The following is a 20,839-nucleotide window of genomic DNA, read 5'->3' as shown; positions in this document are numbered from 1 at the left end:
TTGACAAATAACATTAAAGGATATGTTTTTCATTTATTAATGGAAAACTAAGATTTAGTATCTGCTCAGTTTTGTAGATAGCTTTTGCATTTTGTCATCCTTACAAGTCAGTGAAATTACCTATGACAGATACTGTAGTTCGAACATTGTGGAGAAATATGCTGGAAGTTTGCACAGAGTCATTAGCTGTTCAGTTGATTGTTTTCCTTTACTCTATTGCCTTTAACTTATAAAAATGTCACCAGGTTTTTTTAGTAGAGACTCGAACAAAATAATTCTTTAAGACATTGTTTTCTCTGCATCAATAAAGTTATTTTAACACTTATCTGACTGAGAAGAGCTAAGCATGTGTCTTCCAAATGTGGTTTTGACAGGAGAAATCTCTCCTATTACATTTTAATGCTGACATGATACTATTAAAAATAAACAAGATTATCAGAATTATAAAAAATAAAGCAGATTTACTCTATATTGTCCGTTTCATCAGGTATACATATAATAGAGAATTCACCTGAGTTAAGCAGTTCATCTTGGAGCTAAACAAATACAGATAGAAAAATGTTATGTAATTACAATAAATGTGACAAAATATAATATATAACTAGCAGGAAGTTTTATGATATACTAACTGTAATTGATTCCAGTGATTTGTCTGTTATTGCCAATGCAAATAATGGTAACATCTGTCAAAAACCAACCACTACTATGAAAACCTTTTAACATTTTGCACATAATAAACTATTTTATACATAAACTACCTTATTGTTTATATTAAAAACTAAAAAATATTCAGTCTGTTCCAGCCATTTTAACAAAAACTTTAATAAGTAGACATTGCATTAAAATGACACAATCCAGCAGTTATTTGGTAAGGCCAGCACAATCATAAATTTACCATCCATGCTTTTCCAAAAATACTAACCCATATTGTTCTCTCTGGACCTGTTGCAGGGATGACTAATCCAGCTGCTGAGGTCTCCCTTTATGTGTTTGATGGAACACTTGGCTTGCTAGACTACAGCTGTGTGTTTATGTGCAGTGCACACCTGCAGGGGCCTGACAAATAGCTGTAGTATGCAGAGTATACAAAATTACCCTGGCAGTGCTGCAAATAAGGAAGTTTCTGTTTTGAAGTCCATATGTGTGTGAGCTTGAGATGCCAGCTGGGGTATTTATGTTGCATTGCACAGATGTAAAACTGCCAACTGATTTTATACCAAATAAAGGCTAATCTTTTTATACATACTTGGTGTCAGAGTTATGAAGTGGTATATAAGAATGTTCTCACGACTTAGCTCTTTTAAAATAAAAGCTGACATTAAAAATACTTTTCTATTCATATTGTGAGTTCAAGCAAACTGACTGCGTTTATTTACGTATGTGTTGTACTATAGAATCTAAGGATTTTTTTATTAGTGATGTACACTTGAGTATAAATAATGACTTGATTTATTGTGTGCGCATAAAGTATGCTGAATATCCTTTTTTCCTATAGATCAGTTTAGCTCTGTGTTTAATCCAGTTTATGGGTTCTGAAATGTTAAAACCAAATTTATACAGCTACTTAACTTGAAAGCTTTGCTTTCCTATTTTCAAGTGTGTTTAATTTATAGCAGACTGAAATTTTTATCAAATAAAACAGAGATTGAACATTTTTAGCATTGTAAAGAAATACTTTTTTTAAATGTAAGAATTTTTCCAAATGTGTGGGAAATAGAAATAGTGAAGTTCATTTATTTGCTAAAATAAATAAAAGGTAGTACAGATTTAGGGCTCTATTCTGTTACCACTAAAGTCATTGACCATACTTTCAATAGGAACAGGATTGGGGCCAATAGTAAAGAAGAAAAGGTAGATGAAATGATGAATTTATAATCTGTTTTTCCATGTAACATTTATTTTTAATGCTTTAAAAACATATAAAAAGTAGTAATTTTTATTGAGGCATATAGTTTGTCTGTGTGTTTCTAATACACCCTCATATTTCTGAACACCCACACACTGTCTTCAGTTTCAGATTTGTTTCCCTCTATCCCCAAAATATGCTGTTTTGTCTATGACGTATCAAATTCTTTTTATGCTTGTGTTTTTGAAAAATTGCTGTTTACTCCAAACCACTGACTGTTTGAAGGCATGCAAAGTTTTGCTTTTGGGTGTCCTCCTGTCAAATTATACATTTGAAACACATTTATCTAGAAGTGTACAAACAAATACACCGTAGTGAAATGGGCACAGGTCCTATTAAAAATGGGAGGTACATCTGTGTATACTAGATTGAATTTTGTCCACAGATCTTAGAAATTTTTCTTTTCCCAAAGGCAGATGTACAACTTAGACATTTTGTTGTCAGTGCTCACCTTTTTGTCGTAAATGGGACAAAAGTAGATAAATAACATATAAAACGGACAAAAGAAGCTAAGACACTGATCCTGGAAAGTCTTAAGTGCATGTTTTAACCTTTGTATGAGTAGTGCCCCAAAGTTAGGCATGTGTGCAAGTGTTTGCAGGATCTGTGTCTAGATCATAAAAAAGCATGGCATCAGACCATATTTATTATAACTGTAAAACAATATTTATAGAAGGTAAGCTGGCTAGCATATTTCCTGCCTAAATAAACAATGTTTTCTGTTTATACAACATGACGTAGAATATGATTTTCACCTTTTGTGTTGTGAAAAAGAATATTTAACAAAAATATTGTTAAATTTGTCAACAGACATAGACAGTAAGTGACAAATCTTATCCTGATTCAGAAATATAGCATTTTGTTTTTAATTTAGAGAGTTTAGGAACAAATCTCAGGGATTTTAGGGCAGAATTTAGCTGAAGAGATGATGATCATCTCCAATTGGCTGACCAATAGCGTAATGTTGAAATAAATTAACTGGGACTTGGTCCTGCTTTGAGCAGGGGGTTGGACTAGATGACCTTCTGGGGTCCCTTCCAACCCTGATATTCTATGATTCTATGATTCTAAACATGCTCTTATGACCGTCCAGCTCAAAGGAAACTTTGTACTAGATATTATAACTGCTGAGAGCAGAGCTATATAATAGAGAAAACTGAGAAACAATTGAGAAGCACAAGTCAAACTGGAAGACAAAAACTTCAAAAGAGATTACTTCTGCTATATGGGATATAAGAAATCTTAATTATTGTTATATACCCTTATTTACAAAGTACTTTTCAAAGAAATGACTAAACCAAAATTATAAGACCAGAAGGACCGAACTCTTTATTACTCATGTGAGAGATTATGTTGCAAAGATGGCCTGGTTATTTAGTGTCAAGGCCAGCTCTCTTATAGAAGGATATCACTTCAAACAGTGCTGCCGCCACTGCAGGTTACAAACACACAATTGAAGGCTTCTAGTTCTCAGCTCATGCACAGATGTCTTTCCATAACTTTAGCCAGTAATTTCTTCAAATTGCTCAGTTTATCAGCAGCACATGTCATCAATCCTGGAGTGGTTGTTCAAGTCAAACTACAGAATCCTTAGCTTACAGACGCAGCTGCAAACAGGTGAACAGGCAGAAAGTAATTTGTGCAGCTTGGTGGCTGTCAGACGAAAGACAGACAATCTGTGTTTAAAACAGATTGCAGGCCTTGCATAAGCCAGACAAAAGGGATTTCTACAACTGCAAATAATTCCAAGGTTAACATGTTTTCCTTTCTGCCATTAGGTGATTTGTTAAAATTGGAAACAATGAACATTATAAATCTACAGAGAAACTACAGATAAGTTGAAAGAGAAAAACAGATCACAAACAAGTTTGTATCCTTCTGTAGAAAAGGATACAATTGGCATTCATCTAGGCTGCCTCCTTACAAATTAAGCAAAGTTATAAAATACTTCTTTGTAAGTTATAAAGATATGTCAGTACACATTTAACATTATAGTAAAGATTTCTAATTGCCAAAAGAAATAATATTGGAATAAGCATAAGTTCATAGTACTAAATCTTTACATTAAAATTTTGGTGTCTTTTCAGTGGTAAAAAGAAAAGCAAGAAAAATGTATGTTTCCCAGTTTACAGATTTTTAGAATTTGCATTTGTTGTGTCAGCAGTTCTACCAGAATACTTCTGCAGATTTTTTGCTGACATGCTGCAAAGATGTATAAGGATTTCATTTGAACTTTGTCATTCCAGTGCTTCAAATGTTACAAGATATTACTTGCTAGATTTATAGTTTTACTTTACTAAAAAACTAAGAACATCAAAAGATTTTGGAAGTATTATAAAGAAATTAACTGCAACACTAACCTAATTACAGTACACATTTAAAAATTTGCCAGAGATACCACTTTATGCTTGCTTTCCTGATCACGAGTGTTAGGTGTACTGTGTAGTAACACAGAAGGCCTAATCCTTCCATTTCTCATGATCTATATAAACTTCCATTGACCTCACAACTTCTTATTAGTCTTCCAAGAGGTACTCATCAAGCTAATGTAATATACCCCTTCTTCCTGTTTAGTTTAGTGAGTAAGTAGTTACGTAGACTAATATTGACAGGTAATACTATGTTTGGTTCAACTTGTTTTGGCAAAGTTTATCAGCTTAGAGATTTGTAGATGGAAAAAGGTCCACAGCCTAACTTTCTACCATGAGGAAGACAGTAGTTTTCTGAAGATGCTTTCAACAATTTTCACAGAATTATATATCAACAACTTTATTTATACTAAAGAATCATAGTTACCATGATAATTTTTTAAGAAATTGAGGCTAAGATATTTTCCTTGCTTTATAAAAAGTATTTAATACTTGTTGAGTTTTGGTTAATGATACAAAATTGCTACATGTGTATAATTGATTTTGGACTCTTCCTCTCACAAATTACAACTTTTCCAGTCAAATGTTATAAAGGTACATTGTAGTAAAATGTAATATGTTCATCCTATCGTAAAGTTAGGCATATAGTACTTACTGCAATCCAATGATGATATTCTTAGAGTGGAATAAATACTTCTGAACTGTTAGAATGTCTGTTTTTTAAATTTAAATGTACATGTTAATGAATATATATTAATGAATAATCCTTTAGGGAGAGTTATGCTGAGATTGAAATGAAGAATATGACATTTCTTGATAGCTGAGAAATTTAAGGCACTGTAGAGGCTTGTGTTTTATTATACCTAGTGTTTTTCTTTCTTAAATGCAAATTCCAAAGTGTCCTTGAAATCCATCATATTTTTGACACATTTTAGGTAATAAGGTTTATTGAATCTTTGACAGAGGAATTATTTGAAATAAAGCAGGTCTTCTAACTTCCTTTTATGCCATATTAGAAGAATATATATGATTTTCTTTGTAGTTTAATTTTTTTAAATATACATAGAGGATTTTTCTTTTAATCCATATCAAATTAGAGAGATTTTTAACATCTTGTGAATTAACAAGTAATCATAATTAAAGAGAATTGACATTATTCAGACAGTGAAGCCTAACATAAAATTATTTCCCTTTTTTTATTATGCTGCTAGCATGTCTTTTTTCATTTAGTTGTGCAGGGTAAATTTTTTTTGTATTCTGTAGGTGTGATAGTATACTTTATACATATACATAATGTACACATATATGTGCTGTATATATTCAATGTGAAAGTGAGATCACCGTCTTGTAAAGGATGGTTTTAATTTGTCTTGGTGAATCAAGTGGATACTGTATTTAGGGAAAAAAATGCATTCATGCAGGTTGCTGTCTGCAGTCCAAATTGCTGATCAGAGAGTCTTTATACACATTGGTAATGTGCTGTGCAGTATAAGCTGAAATACATTCCACAAGGGAGGAAAACGGAATAGGTTACATACGCTGTTCCTAAGTGCAATGAATATAAAACTCCATTACTCACTTTAAGCAGGTGCTTTTTATATGAGGCTTTAAAGAAATATAAATCTGCTGGTGAAATGATTGGTTTATACTGACACAACTCAACTTCCAGTGCTTTGACCAGATAAAAAGAGTCTAAAAATATTCCTACAACATCCCTTTAATGGTTTCAGGGATTAAAGGTTAGTATCCTTCTGGTGTAAGAAACTGCCACTCCAGATGCTAAAGGTACTGTTTATTTTAACTACTCATAATGATACAGAATATTTTGGGGATAAATAAAAACATTTCTTACTCTTTTTTCCACTAAAATTAGAACACTCTGTTTTTAAGTTTAACTTAAACTATTCATATTTAAATTATTAGGGAGAATTCTGTGATTTTTAACTGAAAACAAATTTTTAGATGTACACAAGATAATTTGAGTGGATTAGAATGCTACTGAAATTAGAAATAAGACATCTTTTGATGTGGTGAAATTGTGGCCTCCCGGGCTACAGAAGGTTAGGAGTGAAGGTTCAGATTCAAGTATTATTTGTTTTTTTGTTTTGTTTTCGTGTTTAAACAGCCATTAGTTCCCAAGAGAGAACCATGGTTACTTTTAAATAATATTGATAAATAACTGCTCAACCTTTTCACATGTAATCCATATCACTTGTTACCTTTTCATTCCCTCAGGCTCCTATCCCAATCACTGTTGTTCTTCCACTTGTCCCATTTCCCATCCAGTGACTGTTTTCAACAGCAACCTGCATTGCCACAGCACAGTGTAGTATATATCCCTATTGATGCTTCCCATTGGGTCCCCACCTCCACTTATTCTGCCACTATACCTGCTGTTTTTAATGTCCAGCCTATTCTTACACGAGCACCTTGATGACTAATTGGTGTCTTTGCCTGAGACTCAGAATTCATGCTCTGACCTCTTCATTTTTCTTGAAGTATCTTTTCCCATTTCATTCAGTTTGAACAGTTCTCTTTTCTAGACTTATAAAAGGCAAGCCTGTTGTTGGCAAATTTGGATTTGTTTTCGTCTCAATGTACACTAACACTTCAAATACATCATTACCGTTCTTACATCTTCTTCAGCATGGAAGTTCTTGACTTAACAGCTTTACAGCCATAGTTTCTCTGGTTTCATGATGACAATAGACCTTTTCTACTGTAATAGTCACTTAACTATCAATATCTCTGGTGACAGCCACTCTGATACCTTGCTTCTAGCTTCCTTTACCTCATAAAGGTAAGAAAGTAATGATCTTTTACATTTTCATACCATTAACCTCTATACACCTTAAATATCTCTCCCTTACTTTTTCTGATCCTGCCATTAGTGAACATTTCTGTATTAGTTTGTATCTCCTCTCCCCGACCCTTATCCTTTGCATCTCCTGTAGCACTCAGTGAGTCTTTTCTCTTGATCCTTGATTTTACTAATGGCCATGTTTCATTCGTCTATTGTCAGTTCGTACCTATTACACTGTCCATTTCTTGATTCTGGATCACTTTGCTCTCATCTGAGTTTCTACCAATTCCCCTTTTCCCACATAATGTGGCACACAAATAACTTCAATAAACTCAATTCTATCTGCTGGCATGTGGAGAGAAGAAAGTGCTTCTTGGATTTCTATAAAAAAAACCTTGGAAGTCCACTGTCTGTCCATTCTCTACCTAGAGTTCAGAGACATAGTTTCCTGTCATGCTTCACTGAAGAAACTAGTGACTCTTTATCCTTGTTCCAGATTATTATTTTAAGTAGTAAAATTTACTTTGTCTTTCCTTTAGAACAGGAGTTCTCAAACTTCACTGCACTGTGACCCCCTTCTGACAACAAAAAAGCCTATATGACTCCAGGAGTGGGGGACTTGAAGCCTGAGCCTGCGTGAGCCCCACCGCCCTGGGGATGAGGACCAAAGCCAAAACCCGAGGTCTGTCACCCAGAGCTGAAGCGCTTGGGCTTTGGCCCCAGGCAGTAGGGCTTAAACTTAGGCTTCGTCCCTGGGCCCTGGGGCTCGGGCTTTGGCCCTGGGCCTCAGCAAGTCTAATGCCAGACCTGATGACCCCATTACAATGGGGTCATGGCCCATTTTAGGATATCGACCCATAGTTTGAGAACTGCTGCTTTAGGAGATTGAAAATATATCTGATCCTCTTGTTATTTTCAGGGCAGCTGTCTGTTTCTATTCTTTATATGTTTGCAACTCTGAATCCACTTCCAGCCTTTTTTTTTTCCTTATAAGATCAGCTGTCATCCCTTGTATCGACAGTTCCATCTTCTCTGGTTCTTTCCCTGTCATGCTCAAAATAGTTGCTACTAACCATTTCATTGAAAATTTGCTCACCTTAATTTTGGTCTTAGTCATTCGTTAACTACTACTTTCCACTGCTCTTATTATATTCTATTCAGGTTCTTGCACTGTCCTTATCACTGTAGTATCTGAGCACATTCCAGCAGTGCATTGAGCAGTATGACCTAGGGCTTGTCTTCACTACCGCACTACTTCGGCATTGCTTCATCAATGCAGCTGCATTGATGTAGTACTATGTCGATGGGAGAGCACTCTCCTGTCGATGTATTACTCCACCTCAATGAGAGGCGGAAGGTATGTCGGTGGGAGAGCGTCTACCGCTGACATAGTATAGTGAAGACACCTCTTTAAGTCAATGTAAGTTATATTGCTCAGGGGGCTGTTTTTTTCACATCCCTGAGTGACATAGCTTACATCGACTTAAGTGGTAGTTTAGACAAGCTCCAACATCTGTGACGTGGTTCATTTTCTTTCATTCTCTTCCCTGGGGGAGAATTGTGATTGCTGTGTAGTGTTTTGTTTTGTTTTTGTTTTTTAAATGTACGTGGTGCTATATGTGTGTGTGAGAAGGCAAGGTCGAAAACGTGTGCCATGCAGTAGGCTCAAAAGGTGGTGAAGTTTGTGATGGGCTCCTGTAGGAGTTCAGTCAGCTGTCTTAGGCCAGTCCCCAAGAAACATTGCGTCCTGCATAGACTAGCACTCTCTCTTTATGGTAATTTCATTGTGCCTGAGCAGCGGAGTTGTCAAACGCAGTTTTCATCCCAGAGTTTAAAGATGATTGTTTAGATATTCTGAGGCCAGGCCATGGAGCAACTTGAAGATAAGGATTGAGGTCTTGAACTTGAGTCTATATTCTGTGGGAAGCCATAGATAGTGGAGGCCAGGTTTTGTGTACTTACGATACCTTGTGTTATTGAGGAGATATGTTGTAGTGTTCTTTACCAATTGGAGTTTTGTAAGGATGACTGGCTTCCTGCCCATGTATATTGGATCGCTGTAGTCCAGCTGAGAAGTGATGAAGGTGTATATAATCAAGGCCAGGTCATCATCTTCCAGGGTCGGATGGAGCCTCCTAGCTCAGGAGGTGGTTGAGATCATTATTTGTGGATGCTGCTATGTGAGAGCTTGGTGTTAGAAAGGGACCCAGGATCATTCCTAAACTACATAGAGAATTGATCAATAATGGTTGTGTACCTTGGCTTCATACCCTTCAAAGAGCTTTCCTCTTTTTCCCCAGCAACACCTCTGTCTTGTCCAGGTTCAGCTTCAATCAGCTCTTCCAGTTACTGGACTATCTTGGTGGTAATGGTATGGTCATTTGTGGAAAGTAGAGATGTATATTGCTGGCTCTTCAGTCTGTGTCATCCTACCAATTTACCTGTTGGCTGAATGTAGGTGTTGATAGGTCCAGAGAGAGAATTGATTCTAGTGGGACTCCACAAGTGAGGTGTTTGGTGGCAGAGGTTCCGTTTCTCATCACTGCTCATTGGGTGTCTCTCTTTAGGAGGGACTTAAGCCATTTTCGCCACAGTTGCCTGGGCCCCTATTGCTTCTCTTAGGTAGGACATGAGGATGAGAATGAAAGTCTTCCCTCTCTCCATTTACAGTAAGAGAGCATCCATCAATGCCACAAAAGTTGTTTCCATCCCATATCCTGGCTTGAGTCCATCAATTAGATGAGCTTGTAGCTAGCTTTTGTTTGAGCTAGCTTAGGAATGGAAGATTTAATACTGAGCAGTAATTGGCTAGAATCATATGTTCAGGGTTGATTTCTTCATTGCCAGTTGCACTATTGCATATTTGAAGGAGGAAGGGAATATTCTTTCCCTGAATGAGGCATTAGTATTTTCCACAAGTAGCACAAGTTGCTTATGACTCTCTTCCACCAACCAGGAAGGGCATAGGTCGGATTCACGTATCTTGGGTTGAGACTCCTTTTAGGGTGTCCAATACTTCTTCGTGAGTGAGTGTACTGAAATCTAGGAATGCAGGCAAGCTGTTTGCTGCCTGGGTTGGTGGAGTGGATCCATGCTGTTTGAGAAACCTTCCCAAATGCACATGATCTTTTCAGTGAAGTAATTCTTGCAGTGCTTTGTGCTGGTTTCTGTTATGGACTATAGACACTCAGGACTGATGAAGTGGTTTACCACCTTGGATAGCTACTTAGAGTGGGATTTGGCATATTCAGTGGAGGTTGATAGAAAGTTTTTCTTGGCCTGTAATATGACTTCAGTATAATCTTTGACATTCTCCAGCCTGTTTGTTTCAGCTTTCGTTTTTCACCATAGGTGCTTGAGTTTCCAACTTCTCTGTCTCAGCTGGTGCAGAGTATTAGAAAATGAAAGAGATATGTGAGGGTGAAGGGAAGGAATGAGCTGTACGGGAGCCAGAGTGTTCCTGGCTGAGGCTAGAGCATGATGATAGTTATTCACCAGATCATTGACATCTTGTCCTGTGGTGGAATGTTGTTCTGCTTCAGCATGATTAAGTCTGAGTCTTTGTGTCTGAATTAGGGTCATATGACTTTCTTGTCAATTGGAAGCTGGGAAAGCCTTAATTAGGTAATAGTCTGTCAAAAACAATGGCTGGGTTTTGATGTTCTCGATATTAATATGTAATCTGAAGACCAGGTTCAAGGTGTGACTGGTTATGTGGGGCTGGACCAGAAGTGGCTTGTGAAAGTCCTATGGAGGCAAGTGAGGAGATTCTGCAACTGTGGACTTGGCAACATGCATGTTGAAATTTCCCAGGAGAGAAGACTGACATTTCTCCAAGAAGGTGTCAGTGAGCTCCTTTATGAACTCTGTAGTCTTTGGTGATCTATTAATGAGCATAGAATCTGTTAGGTTTGGCTCTGGTTTCTGTTAGATAAATTATTTTGAATGAATTTGGCTTACCTGAGCCACCACTTTTCAATCTGATGTTTGAAGAGAAGATTAATGCAATGCCACCTCTCTTCTTGTTCTCTCTAGGTCTGTGAGGGACTGAGTAGCCAGGAGGCATGATGTGGGCTAGCATAGGGTCGCTGTGTCATGTAGCCAGGTCTCTGTGATGAAGTTATATTAGGTACTTCATTGCTGATGAGGTTACATATGTTTCTGTTTGTTGGTGATGGCTCTTACATTGATCAGCATCAATTTTAGCTTAAGTAGTTTTGTGATACTTTCTTCAGGACTGTGCCTGTGTGATGGTCCTGTGCTGTGCACAGGTAGTAAATATTTGGTATCCTGTTTCTCATTTCTGCTCTGCTGTTTCCTTGGACATTTCTTCTAGTTTGGTCTGTAATAGGTGAAATAGTCATGGGATGCTCTGGGTGGAGGGAAGGTTTTCTGGTTCAACAAATGCTGTGGGTAAGACCTGTCTATTGGATACTTTGGGCATGATATGTCCTGGGAATGTTTGGAGTTGGACCAGTCTGTTTCTCGGGTAATGGTGGGTGTGTTGGAAGCATGATGGCATTACAACAAAAATGATAATAATAGCAACAATAATACTAAGTAGGTTGAGTCTAAGAAAAGGGGGATGTAAATGGCATCAGATGTCTCCTTGAAATAAGCTGTCTGTGATCATGGTGCCTCTGCTGCCTTTATCTGCTTTGGAAGAGAGGTGCGAGAGGAAGCTAAATAGTTCTTACTATTGAACAGTGTGTGAGTTACAGCTGTAAAAGTGTCGTCCTGGTTAGAAGAAGGTAGCAAGGGCTGAAGGAGCAGGAATGAGGCTAATGGCTCCTTCCCCATAAGAGAAGAGCCTTTTGGGAGCCTAGTTCCTGGAGGCTGTTCTTGAGGTGGAGGAAGTGACTTGGAGAGTCATCACAGCCTCATTTTCAAATTTTAGAAAATCTCTTTAATTTTTTCTTATATTTTTGAAATGAACAGTGGTCCCTTCCATGCTGCCATGTCCCCACTAGTGAAGGGAAGGAAAGAACAGCCAGAGAAGTGGGGATCCTGAACCCTTTAAGGGTGGTCAAGCTCCCCTACTGCTGCTGTGATGCTACTGTTGGAGCAGGACAAGTCCCCTTTATGGGTGCTCTGGAGCCTCAGCTACTTCCAGTGGGGCTGGTGGCATGTGGGGTTGACTGCATTTGGTTCCCACTGCTGCTGTGTCACCTCTGTGGGAAGGAGGGAAAGAAGCTCTGTCTCCAACTCCGCAAGGTTTTTTCACCTCTCTAACAAAGTACAAAACAACCTCGTTAAAACCACAATTCAACAAAACAGGTAAGCATGTACTGAATTTCAAGCAAATGAGTAGTCTCACTGAAGTTTTGTGTTTAGAGTTAAGCATGTGCTTGTATGTAGTACTGGATTGAGATGTAAGGGCCTGATCTTGAGGGTTCATTAAGACAGTGGGAATATTTCTAGTGACTTCAATGGACATTGTATTAGTCCCTAAATGTTCTTTCATTTGGGTAAACCCTACTTGCTCCCATTCATAGATCTGTCTCTTTTCACCCAGCTCTTAATCATTCTGATGCTTGTATGCCAGTTACATTTTGTGTCCTGGCCATACCATCATGTCTTGCTATTGAATGTTTTAAATACTGAAGTCCTCTCTTTGAAGTCATCTCAAAAACATTGCTAGAATCCATTTGGGGCCTCTTCTGAAAATTTTAATCATGCCTAACTCATTTCCTATCTCATATTTTGCATTTCCCTCTTTTATGATCTTCCTAAATCATTACTCTTTAAACTTAATGGGCGTTCAGATTCTTAGTTCAGACTTTCTTGCCCTAAGTAGTAGTAATATATCACCTTTATCTTTCATTCCCTTCACTGATTTCCTGTATATCCTACAATTCAGTTCAAAACTGCCTTCCTGATTTTTTCACGAATAACTGCAAAGTCATTACTTTATCAGTGCATTGGTAATGGATAAAAAGATTGAAGATCACCAACTAAGGTATCAAACAAAGAAAAAATTCTTAGGTTAAGTTAGGGCTTACAATAAGTATCAGACTGACAGCCTTGGTGATTGAAGTCTTTAATTTAGCCATAAAGTACCAGAGTGTGGCTTGTCCTGCAGATGGCATATGGAATGGGGAGGTTGCAACCTTTGTACTCCTTCAAATTTAAGGAGTACACAGAAGGAATGTGAGGAGGTCAGGCCTTGGCCCCAATGAATAATGCTGCCTTACCTATGGAAACCTTGCTACACCATTCTAAGGGGTAACACAGTTGCTGTGTTCCCTGGGAGCTCTAAGTAGCATGTCTCCTTGAGATCTTCCTGTACATATCCCTGGAAAAAAAAACAGCTCTGTGCACTTCTGGACACTAATAGAATGAACATTAAAGTGAGTTATTTTACCATATAGGGAGTATAAAATATCAAGGCAGAGCTTTGGGAAATCTTTCAGCCAGTTTTCCAGTTCTGCAATATAGAAGAACAACATTTCATGTATCTGGTGGTGGCATGATTTATACTATGTGAAATATTCCAGTTCATCTAAAACAGAGAAGCTACGTGTGACATACTGAGAGAAGAGTTTGATTTTGCTGAAATCTGCTCCACAGAAAAGCAGGTATCTTCTACAAAGGAATACAACCAGAAAAGGATAATCTATCTCTGCATTCTTACCTGAAGCAAATGTAAAATCTGCTTGGATCATACTGCATCTCAGTAGTCATGTATACTGACTATCTCCCTATAGTCTGTGGTTGCCATATTGCTGAGGTAAGAAAGAAATTGGGTAAAGAAATTTGTCAGCTGTGATGGGAAAGAAAACATGAGCATGATTGCTCTCTCTTACTTTCAATGAATCTGTGGATATTGAACAATGGAGTGAAGTGAATCTCAGAGCAATTCTATTGGAACATAGAGTTCTAGAGAGCAACATATTTTCTCCTCACATTATTTTCCCTGTAGTTTACTTGCAAAAATTCCAAGAATCAAAGGACAACCCTGTATATAACTGGCATATTGTACTACCACCTTAATGGCACATTTGAGGACAAAGTTGCAGCTTTGGTACAAGCAGCACTGTTTCCTTTGAAGAAGGCGATGCACTCATACAAACGTTGTGTAGTGGAAACAGGAGAAACCAAGTATTACCTCGCTTGGTGTTAATCACAAGGTAGAATGCTGCTACATAGAGTCCAAGGCCAGAAGGAACCAGTGTGATTATCTAATCTGACTTCCTATATAATACAGGTCATAGAACTTCCCTGAATTAATTCCTGTTTGAACTAGTGCATATCTTTTAGAAAAAATCCAATCTTGATTTTAAAATTGCCAGTGATGAAGAATCCACTATAACCACTGGTAAGTTGTTCAAGTGATTAATTATCCTCAATGTATGCCTTTTTTCCAGCCTGAATTTATCTACCTCAACTTCCAGCCATTGGATCTTGGCATATCTGTGTCTGCTAACTTGAAGAGTTCATTATCAAAAATTTGTTACCTATGTAGGTACTTATAAATTGTGATCAAGTTGCATCATAATCTTCTTTTTGTCAAGCTAAATAGATATGTTCCTTGAGTCCATCACTATACTGTATGTATATCCTTTAATCAGTTTCATGGCTTTTCTCTCAACACTCTCCAATTTGAATCCTTACTGAAATGTGGACACCAGAACTGGATACAGTAGTCTATTAGTGGTTGTACCAGTGCCATATACTGAGGTAAAATAACTTCCCTGCTCCTGGAGATTCCCCTGTTTATGAATCCAAAGATTGCATTAGATCTTTGGGCCATATCATTGCACTAGAAGCTTGTGTGCAGCTAATTATCCATTATGACCCCTGTCACGTTGTCTGGAATGGCTCAGAACCGTGAATGCCAAATTCAGGGCAGACTACCAAGAAGCAGGGCAGAGACCCCAAACTGGCTGTATGTTCTATAGTTAAATTTCACCAACCCAGTAACAAGTGTGAACTCCTAAAGCACTATAACAGTTTTACCATGGAATCACAGTCCGTCCCCTTGAGGATTCCAATCTATCTTGCCATCCCGGCAAACTGGACTTAGTGTTACATGGTTGCTATACACAAAAGATCACAAAATATTTAGGTTGCTCCCAGTCCCAAGAGATCAACCACTTACCCCAGGTCAATTTATACATTAGATCTCATACCAAAGACAACACTAGTAGCCAATCCTATAGTAAGCTATCTAAAGATTTACTAAAAAAAGAAATGAGAGAGTTATTACAAGGTTAAAGCAGGAAGCCTATATACACAAATGAGTTACATTCTACTGTTCCAAAAGGTGACAGAGTTGTAGTGATGGTCGCTTTAGTTTTGATAGCCCTTCTTGATGGGCAGGAGAAGATTCCTCCATCTGGGTTTACAGTTTCAGAGCAAACATTTTTTACAGTTACAAAGCAAAAACATAAATACTACCTTATAGTAGCGTTAAAGATATAAGTGAGATTAATGTATGCAGCAATTTACAAACATTTCATAAAGTCTAAACACATTGTTATAAGTCCAATACTCATCTTAATAATACTAACACACAGGTGAAACAGACTGGTTTCCAGCAGTGAATTTGTCAGTGTTTAGTTGAGGTTTAAAGCCTTGGCAAGAGTAGGCATCTGGTAGACAACCCACAAGTCTTTTTCAGAGCCATTGCTTCCCAGGAAAGAGCTCTCCAATCTTGTACGTATGGCCTCCAGTCGTTGCTTTTCAGTGTATACCTTTACATTTGTCCTTACTAAACACATGCTGTTTGCTGTGCTCTGTTTACCAAGCGGTTCAGATCACTCTGTTAGTAACCTGTCTTCATTATTTATTGCTCCCCTGACCCCCCGCAAATGTTTTATCATCTTCAAATTTTATTAGTGATGATTTTATGCTTTCTCCAGGTGATTAATAAAATTGTTAAACAGAATAGGGTCAAGAACCAATTTCTGTGGGACTCCGGTAGAAATACACACACTTGATAATGATTTCCCATTTACAATTACATTTTGAGACTGAGATATTACCCAGTTTTTAATCCATTCAGTGTGTACTATGTAAAAAGATCTGATTTGAGGCTTGTATTTGGTTTTCCTTACAAGCATAGTTTATAAATGATCTCTTTTATTACCCCCCCCTTTTTTTAAACGAGGTAGAACAAAATAAGTTGTGACTAAAGTTCTATATCCAAATGTCCCCAAACAAGTTTAAGCAGGAAATTAGCTTGATGCTCAAGTTTACAAGTTTAAACAGAAGAGGTTTCAGACTTTGCTCCCAGCATTTGTTCATATATGCAGCATAGTCTTGAATAAACCTAAACATACAACGGGTAGGAAACATCAAACTTTTGTAGTGTTGGCAATATTGCTTTCGCAATGGTTTCAAAATTTGTGTTTTTTCTTCAGACGTACACTGAAATATTTCTCAAATCTTACAGAGCATTGTTTGGTTGATACTAGCCATTAAAATGTCATGTGCAGTGTAGTTGTAGCTTTGTTGGTCCCAGCATAGGAGAGACAAAGTGGGTGAGATAATCTTTTATTTTACCAACTTCTATTTAGAGAGAGAAGGTGGGTGAATGTCATGTGTAAGACACAGGAAGTATTTGGCATATGATGACATCACATCCAGCCCTCCTCCCCAAAACTGCCTTTGGGCAGTTTGTGTGTGTGTGTGTGTGTGTGTGTGTGTGTGTGTGTGTGTGTGTGTGTGTGTGAGAGAGAGTGTTAGATATATACAGCCTGAAATATCTGCATACAGCTGCTAGTTATGATCAGGTGAGGTCACCTGGGAATGATGTGTATGGCTTTTCCTTTGAGAGACACTGGCAGAGACTCAAAGAATTCTCCGGGGAGGGCAGGAGGAACTGCCAAAGGACATGGTGAAAGTCTTAGTAAAACAAAACACAGCCATAGAAACCAAGGGAGAACAAGATGCTGAGGAGGAGGGATTGATTTTCTTTGGCAAAAAGACCAAGGAAAATGAGGATGAAGGAGGAGCAAACCGAGTATCTTGAAGAGTGATGCAAACAATTTTGGTTTTTTTATTACCAAGCTGAGCTAAACTGGTGACTTAGAGGTTTTGCATCTTGTCATCAATCACCTGAACTTGCCCAGTGCTGTCTAAGTTGAAGGAAGTTATTTTTGGCTACTTTGAATGCTGAATGTTTTCTTTCAGGTTTGCGCTTATTGGTGTTATAGTTCACTAAATTAATCTTAACTACTTCTTTAAAGATGGACCCCATACATACCAGCCTTTAGCTGTTCAGTATATCAGGTGTTTTAGTGATACATATTTAGTTAAGTAGCTGAACTTCTTAGATATGTGCATTTTAACTTGCCTTTCAAGCCGTTTCATCTAACGTCCTCTTTTTTAAAACACCCTTCTTGAAATTTGTCTTATATCTCTAAGTATGATCTCTCTGGCAAGAATGCCACAGTTAAGTTATTTTGAAGAAAATGTTAATTAGTGGCTCAACCACACTTATTTCCTGAACCAAAACCTGTGTGTAATTGAACACTAAATCACTAATAGCCTCCTATTCTTGTATGCTCCAGAATAAGCCATTATACAAAACAATTATTTTGATATTAAGGAATTTCCTCCAAATGTGCTTTTCCACCAGTTTGGTTTGGAGAAATTTAATTTGGCCATTATTAGTACACAGTAGTAGAGTTTATATATTTGTGAGTTAGTGACTCTGAATTAGTATTTTGATGTGCAGATGTTACCTCTTCACAAATATTATTTGGAGCATATTTTTATAATCTTTTTCTATATGCTACTTCCCAACCTCTATTACCTAATGTTTTAAATATATTTTTATTGAGGGGAAACAAGGCATATCACAAAGATTTCTACTACAGCTATAAGGATTTTGATTTTACAAACAGTATATTATCATTGAAGAAGTGGTTTAATAAATTGGGAAATAATAACTTAAAGAAATTCTTGGCAAGAAGGAATGATATAAATAAGGCTTGTCACATGAGAAAAAGAAGCAGGATTTGACCAGTAGAGTTTATTTTGGATAGGTCAGTGAGGACAGCTGCCCACTGCACAGCAAATTTTAAAAAAATGATTTAGAAGCATTTAAAGAGGTTAGAAATTGATGGTAGAAAATATAACATACTAGAGTCATCCCTGGTGTAACTGAGTTTATTTGAATGATGTTACATGAATGAATTTAGCCTCTTGACTATTGAACAAATCAATGTGAGTTGGAATATGGTGTCTATCTTTTTCTTTGCCTTATCTTCAGAAATATATAACTGAGATTAAAAGCATCCAGAAAAGGACATAAAAGATCATTTGAAGAAATACATGTAATGACATTTGCAAGTGCTAGGATTATTTTTCTGAAGGACTCAGAATTATAAAGGCCCAAAACTGATCAGACCTTCCTTTGATCGTTTCGTATAAAACAAAAACAATGGAATGCTTGCTAACTTTTTTTGAAAAGCATTAGGCATTGGTAATGAAATGAATATATCTACAGTTAAATTTGATAGAATTATTTACAGTGCTAAATTATTTGTGTTTATGCATGGGTGTACATAATTGTGTACAAGCATGTACAAATACATTACATTCAAAGAACATTCCGGTTGCAAAGTCAAGCACTAAAATTGGGAAATGCCAGGTGTCCTGTGGAAAAAGTGTGAGATTGTGTAATTAAAGACCGTTTATGCATAAGAGGGCTAGATTAATCCTGGTATTCCTAACTTTGGAGTGTTTGAATTTGCAACCTTATAGTCAGTGATGAGCTGCCAAAATCTTAACTGGTTTCCTCCTCACCCCATGAGGGGGTCGTTGCCCACCCCCGCCCCCCAGGACTGCTGCCCCGTCCAACCCCCCGCGTTCCTTGATGCGCCCCCACCACCAGGACCCCTGCTTCATCCACCCCTGTCCCCTGACTGCCCCCAGAAATGGGCAGGAGGTTCTCATGGGCCACTGTAGTGGGTGTCACCCCACCCCTAAGAGCCAGAGGGACCTGCTGGGGGGCGAGGTGGGGAGTCCTGGTGGTGCTTACTGGGACAGCTCTCAGGAATCATCTGGCAGTTCCCTCTGGCTCCTAGGGGTGGAGGAGCATAGTTGGGGGGGGAGCAGGGGAAGCAGCCACTCCCCCCCCACTGATCACATCAAAAGTGGCACCTTAGGCACAGACTCCCTGGGTGCTCCGGGGCTAGAGTACCCACGGGGAAAATTTGGTGGGTGCAGAGCACCCACCAGCAGCTCCCCACCCCGTGCCTGGCCCCAGATCACTTCCTCTCTGCTTCTCCACTCCCTCCCCTGAACGCACCACCCCGCTCTGCTTCTCCGCCTCCTCCCCAGGCTTCCCGCAAATCAGCGGTTTGGCGGGGAGCCTGGGAGGGCTGAGAAGCAGGCAGCAGCGGCTTCACACTCAGGCCAAGGGTGGTGGAGGCAAGCTGGGGCGGGGAGCGGTTCCCCTGCGCGCCCCCCTTCCCCTTGGGTTACCTGCTGCGGCGCGGGCAGCCCTCCTCCTGCCCCCAGCCTGAGCTCACCTCTGCCTCCCTGGGCCTGAGTGTGAAGCCGCTGCCTACTTCTCAGCCCGCCCTGGCTTCCCGCATGAACAGCTGATTCGCAGGAAGCCTGCAGGGGGCGGAGAAGCAGGGCGGGGAGGTGTGTTCAGGGGAGGAGGCGGAGCAGAGGTGAGGTGAGCTGGGGCCAGGGGCGGGGCGGGGAGAGGAGCTGCCGGTGGGTTCTCTGCACCCACCAAATGTTCCCTTTGGATGCTCCAGCTCTGGAGCACCCATGGAGTAGGCACCTAAGGTACCACTTTTGGCCAGTTAAATTTAGAAGCCCTTTTAGAACCGGTTGTCACTCGCGAAACAACCGGTTCTAAAAGGGCTTCTAAATTTAACAACCGATTCTAGCGAACCGGTGGGAACCGGCTCCAGGTCACCACTGCTTATAGTTGTTTAATGTTTAAAAAAAAAAAACCCCTGAAAAAATAGAAATTACTGGCTCACATTGGTCATCAAGAAGCTTGGAACCTTTAGACCTACAATGCAGACCTTTACCACTTGAGCTGACTGAGTAACTGATATCAGTAGTAGTCTCTCTCTTTGTGGACCAGACACTAGGGAGTTAGGATACACACTATCAAAGTGGGTTTCACAGGTATTTGCTAGATGGCAGAGATATTTGGGGATTTAAGAATTCTGTGTTTTAGTCCATATTCTAGAAGAGAGTGGGCTATAAAGGTTACAGAGTGGAAAGAAGCAAAAACAGGAGACACTCTGCCTTACCACAGGATGCTGATTAGGACCAGGCCTCTCATATGGGATGAGATCAGATCATGGGGATTGCTTTCAGGATTGTTTGTTGTTTTCCATGGATTTGTAACTCTTGTGCTTTTAAAAAGTGTTTGTGGTTAAGAAATTCTTGTGCCAAGCTTGTGATGTTGCTTTATTGCCATGTTCTCCCTGAAGGAAGTATCGAGGTGTGGAGAATGTGGGATCTGTAGAATATTTTTTATAAATATCATATGTCCTTCTGGTTATCAGTTTGATATTAACCTGCCTGACTGCAAAGCGTTAAATCAAAGGAGGCTGTTAAAGGTGAAACTATCAGGAAAGACTAGACAATGAAAAGGTAAGGCTCACTGGGGAAAAAAGGCTTCTGATTTCAAGATAACTCCTGACTAGCTCTAGCTAGTGTGGTAACATGTATTCTTCCCAGACTAAAATCTTGGATCAAAGGGATCCTAAACCTGAAAGATGTTAGCCTCAGGAACAAGGATGAGGGAGTTGGTTGTTATCAATCTGAGGCGGACAC

At 38.7% G+C, this 20,839-nt stretch overlaps 1 protein-coding gene across 17 annotated transcripts in view; it reads left to right on the top strand.

The window, feature by feature from the left end:
* The window catches only part of VPS13B (vacuolar protein sorting 13 homolog B), a 921,736-nt gene that overhangs the window by 308,927 nt on the left and 591,970 nt on the right, over nucleotides 1-20,839 (top strand). Inside the window, exon 18 of one of the 17 annotated variants that reach the window (XM_043507543.1) lies at nucleotides 952-1,654. The exons of 15 other annotated variants lie outside the window; for them this stretch is intronic. In XM_043507543.1, coding sequence (XP_043363478.1) covers nucleotides 952-1,067 — 116 coding nt within the window. In that variant the 3' untranslated portion in view covers nucleotides 1,068-1,654. Of the gene's footprint in view, nucleotides 1-951; nucleotides 1,655-20,839 lie in introns of those variants that run through there. One more of the 17 variants, XM_043507545.1, reaches the window with a different exon arrangement.

The sequence above is a fragment of the Dermochelys coriacea genome, chromosome 2 (assembly GCF_009764565.3).
Source record: "Dermochelys coriacea isolate rDerCor1 chromosome 2, rDerCor1.pri.v4, whole genome shotgun sequence".
NCBI classification, from domain to species: Eukaryota; Metazoa; Chordata; order Testudines; family Dermochelyidae; genus Dermochelys; species Dermochelys coriacea.
The sequence above is the reverse complement of the archived record's forward strand: the minus strand, read 5'-3'. Positions and strand labels throughout refer to the sequence as shown.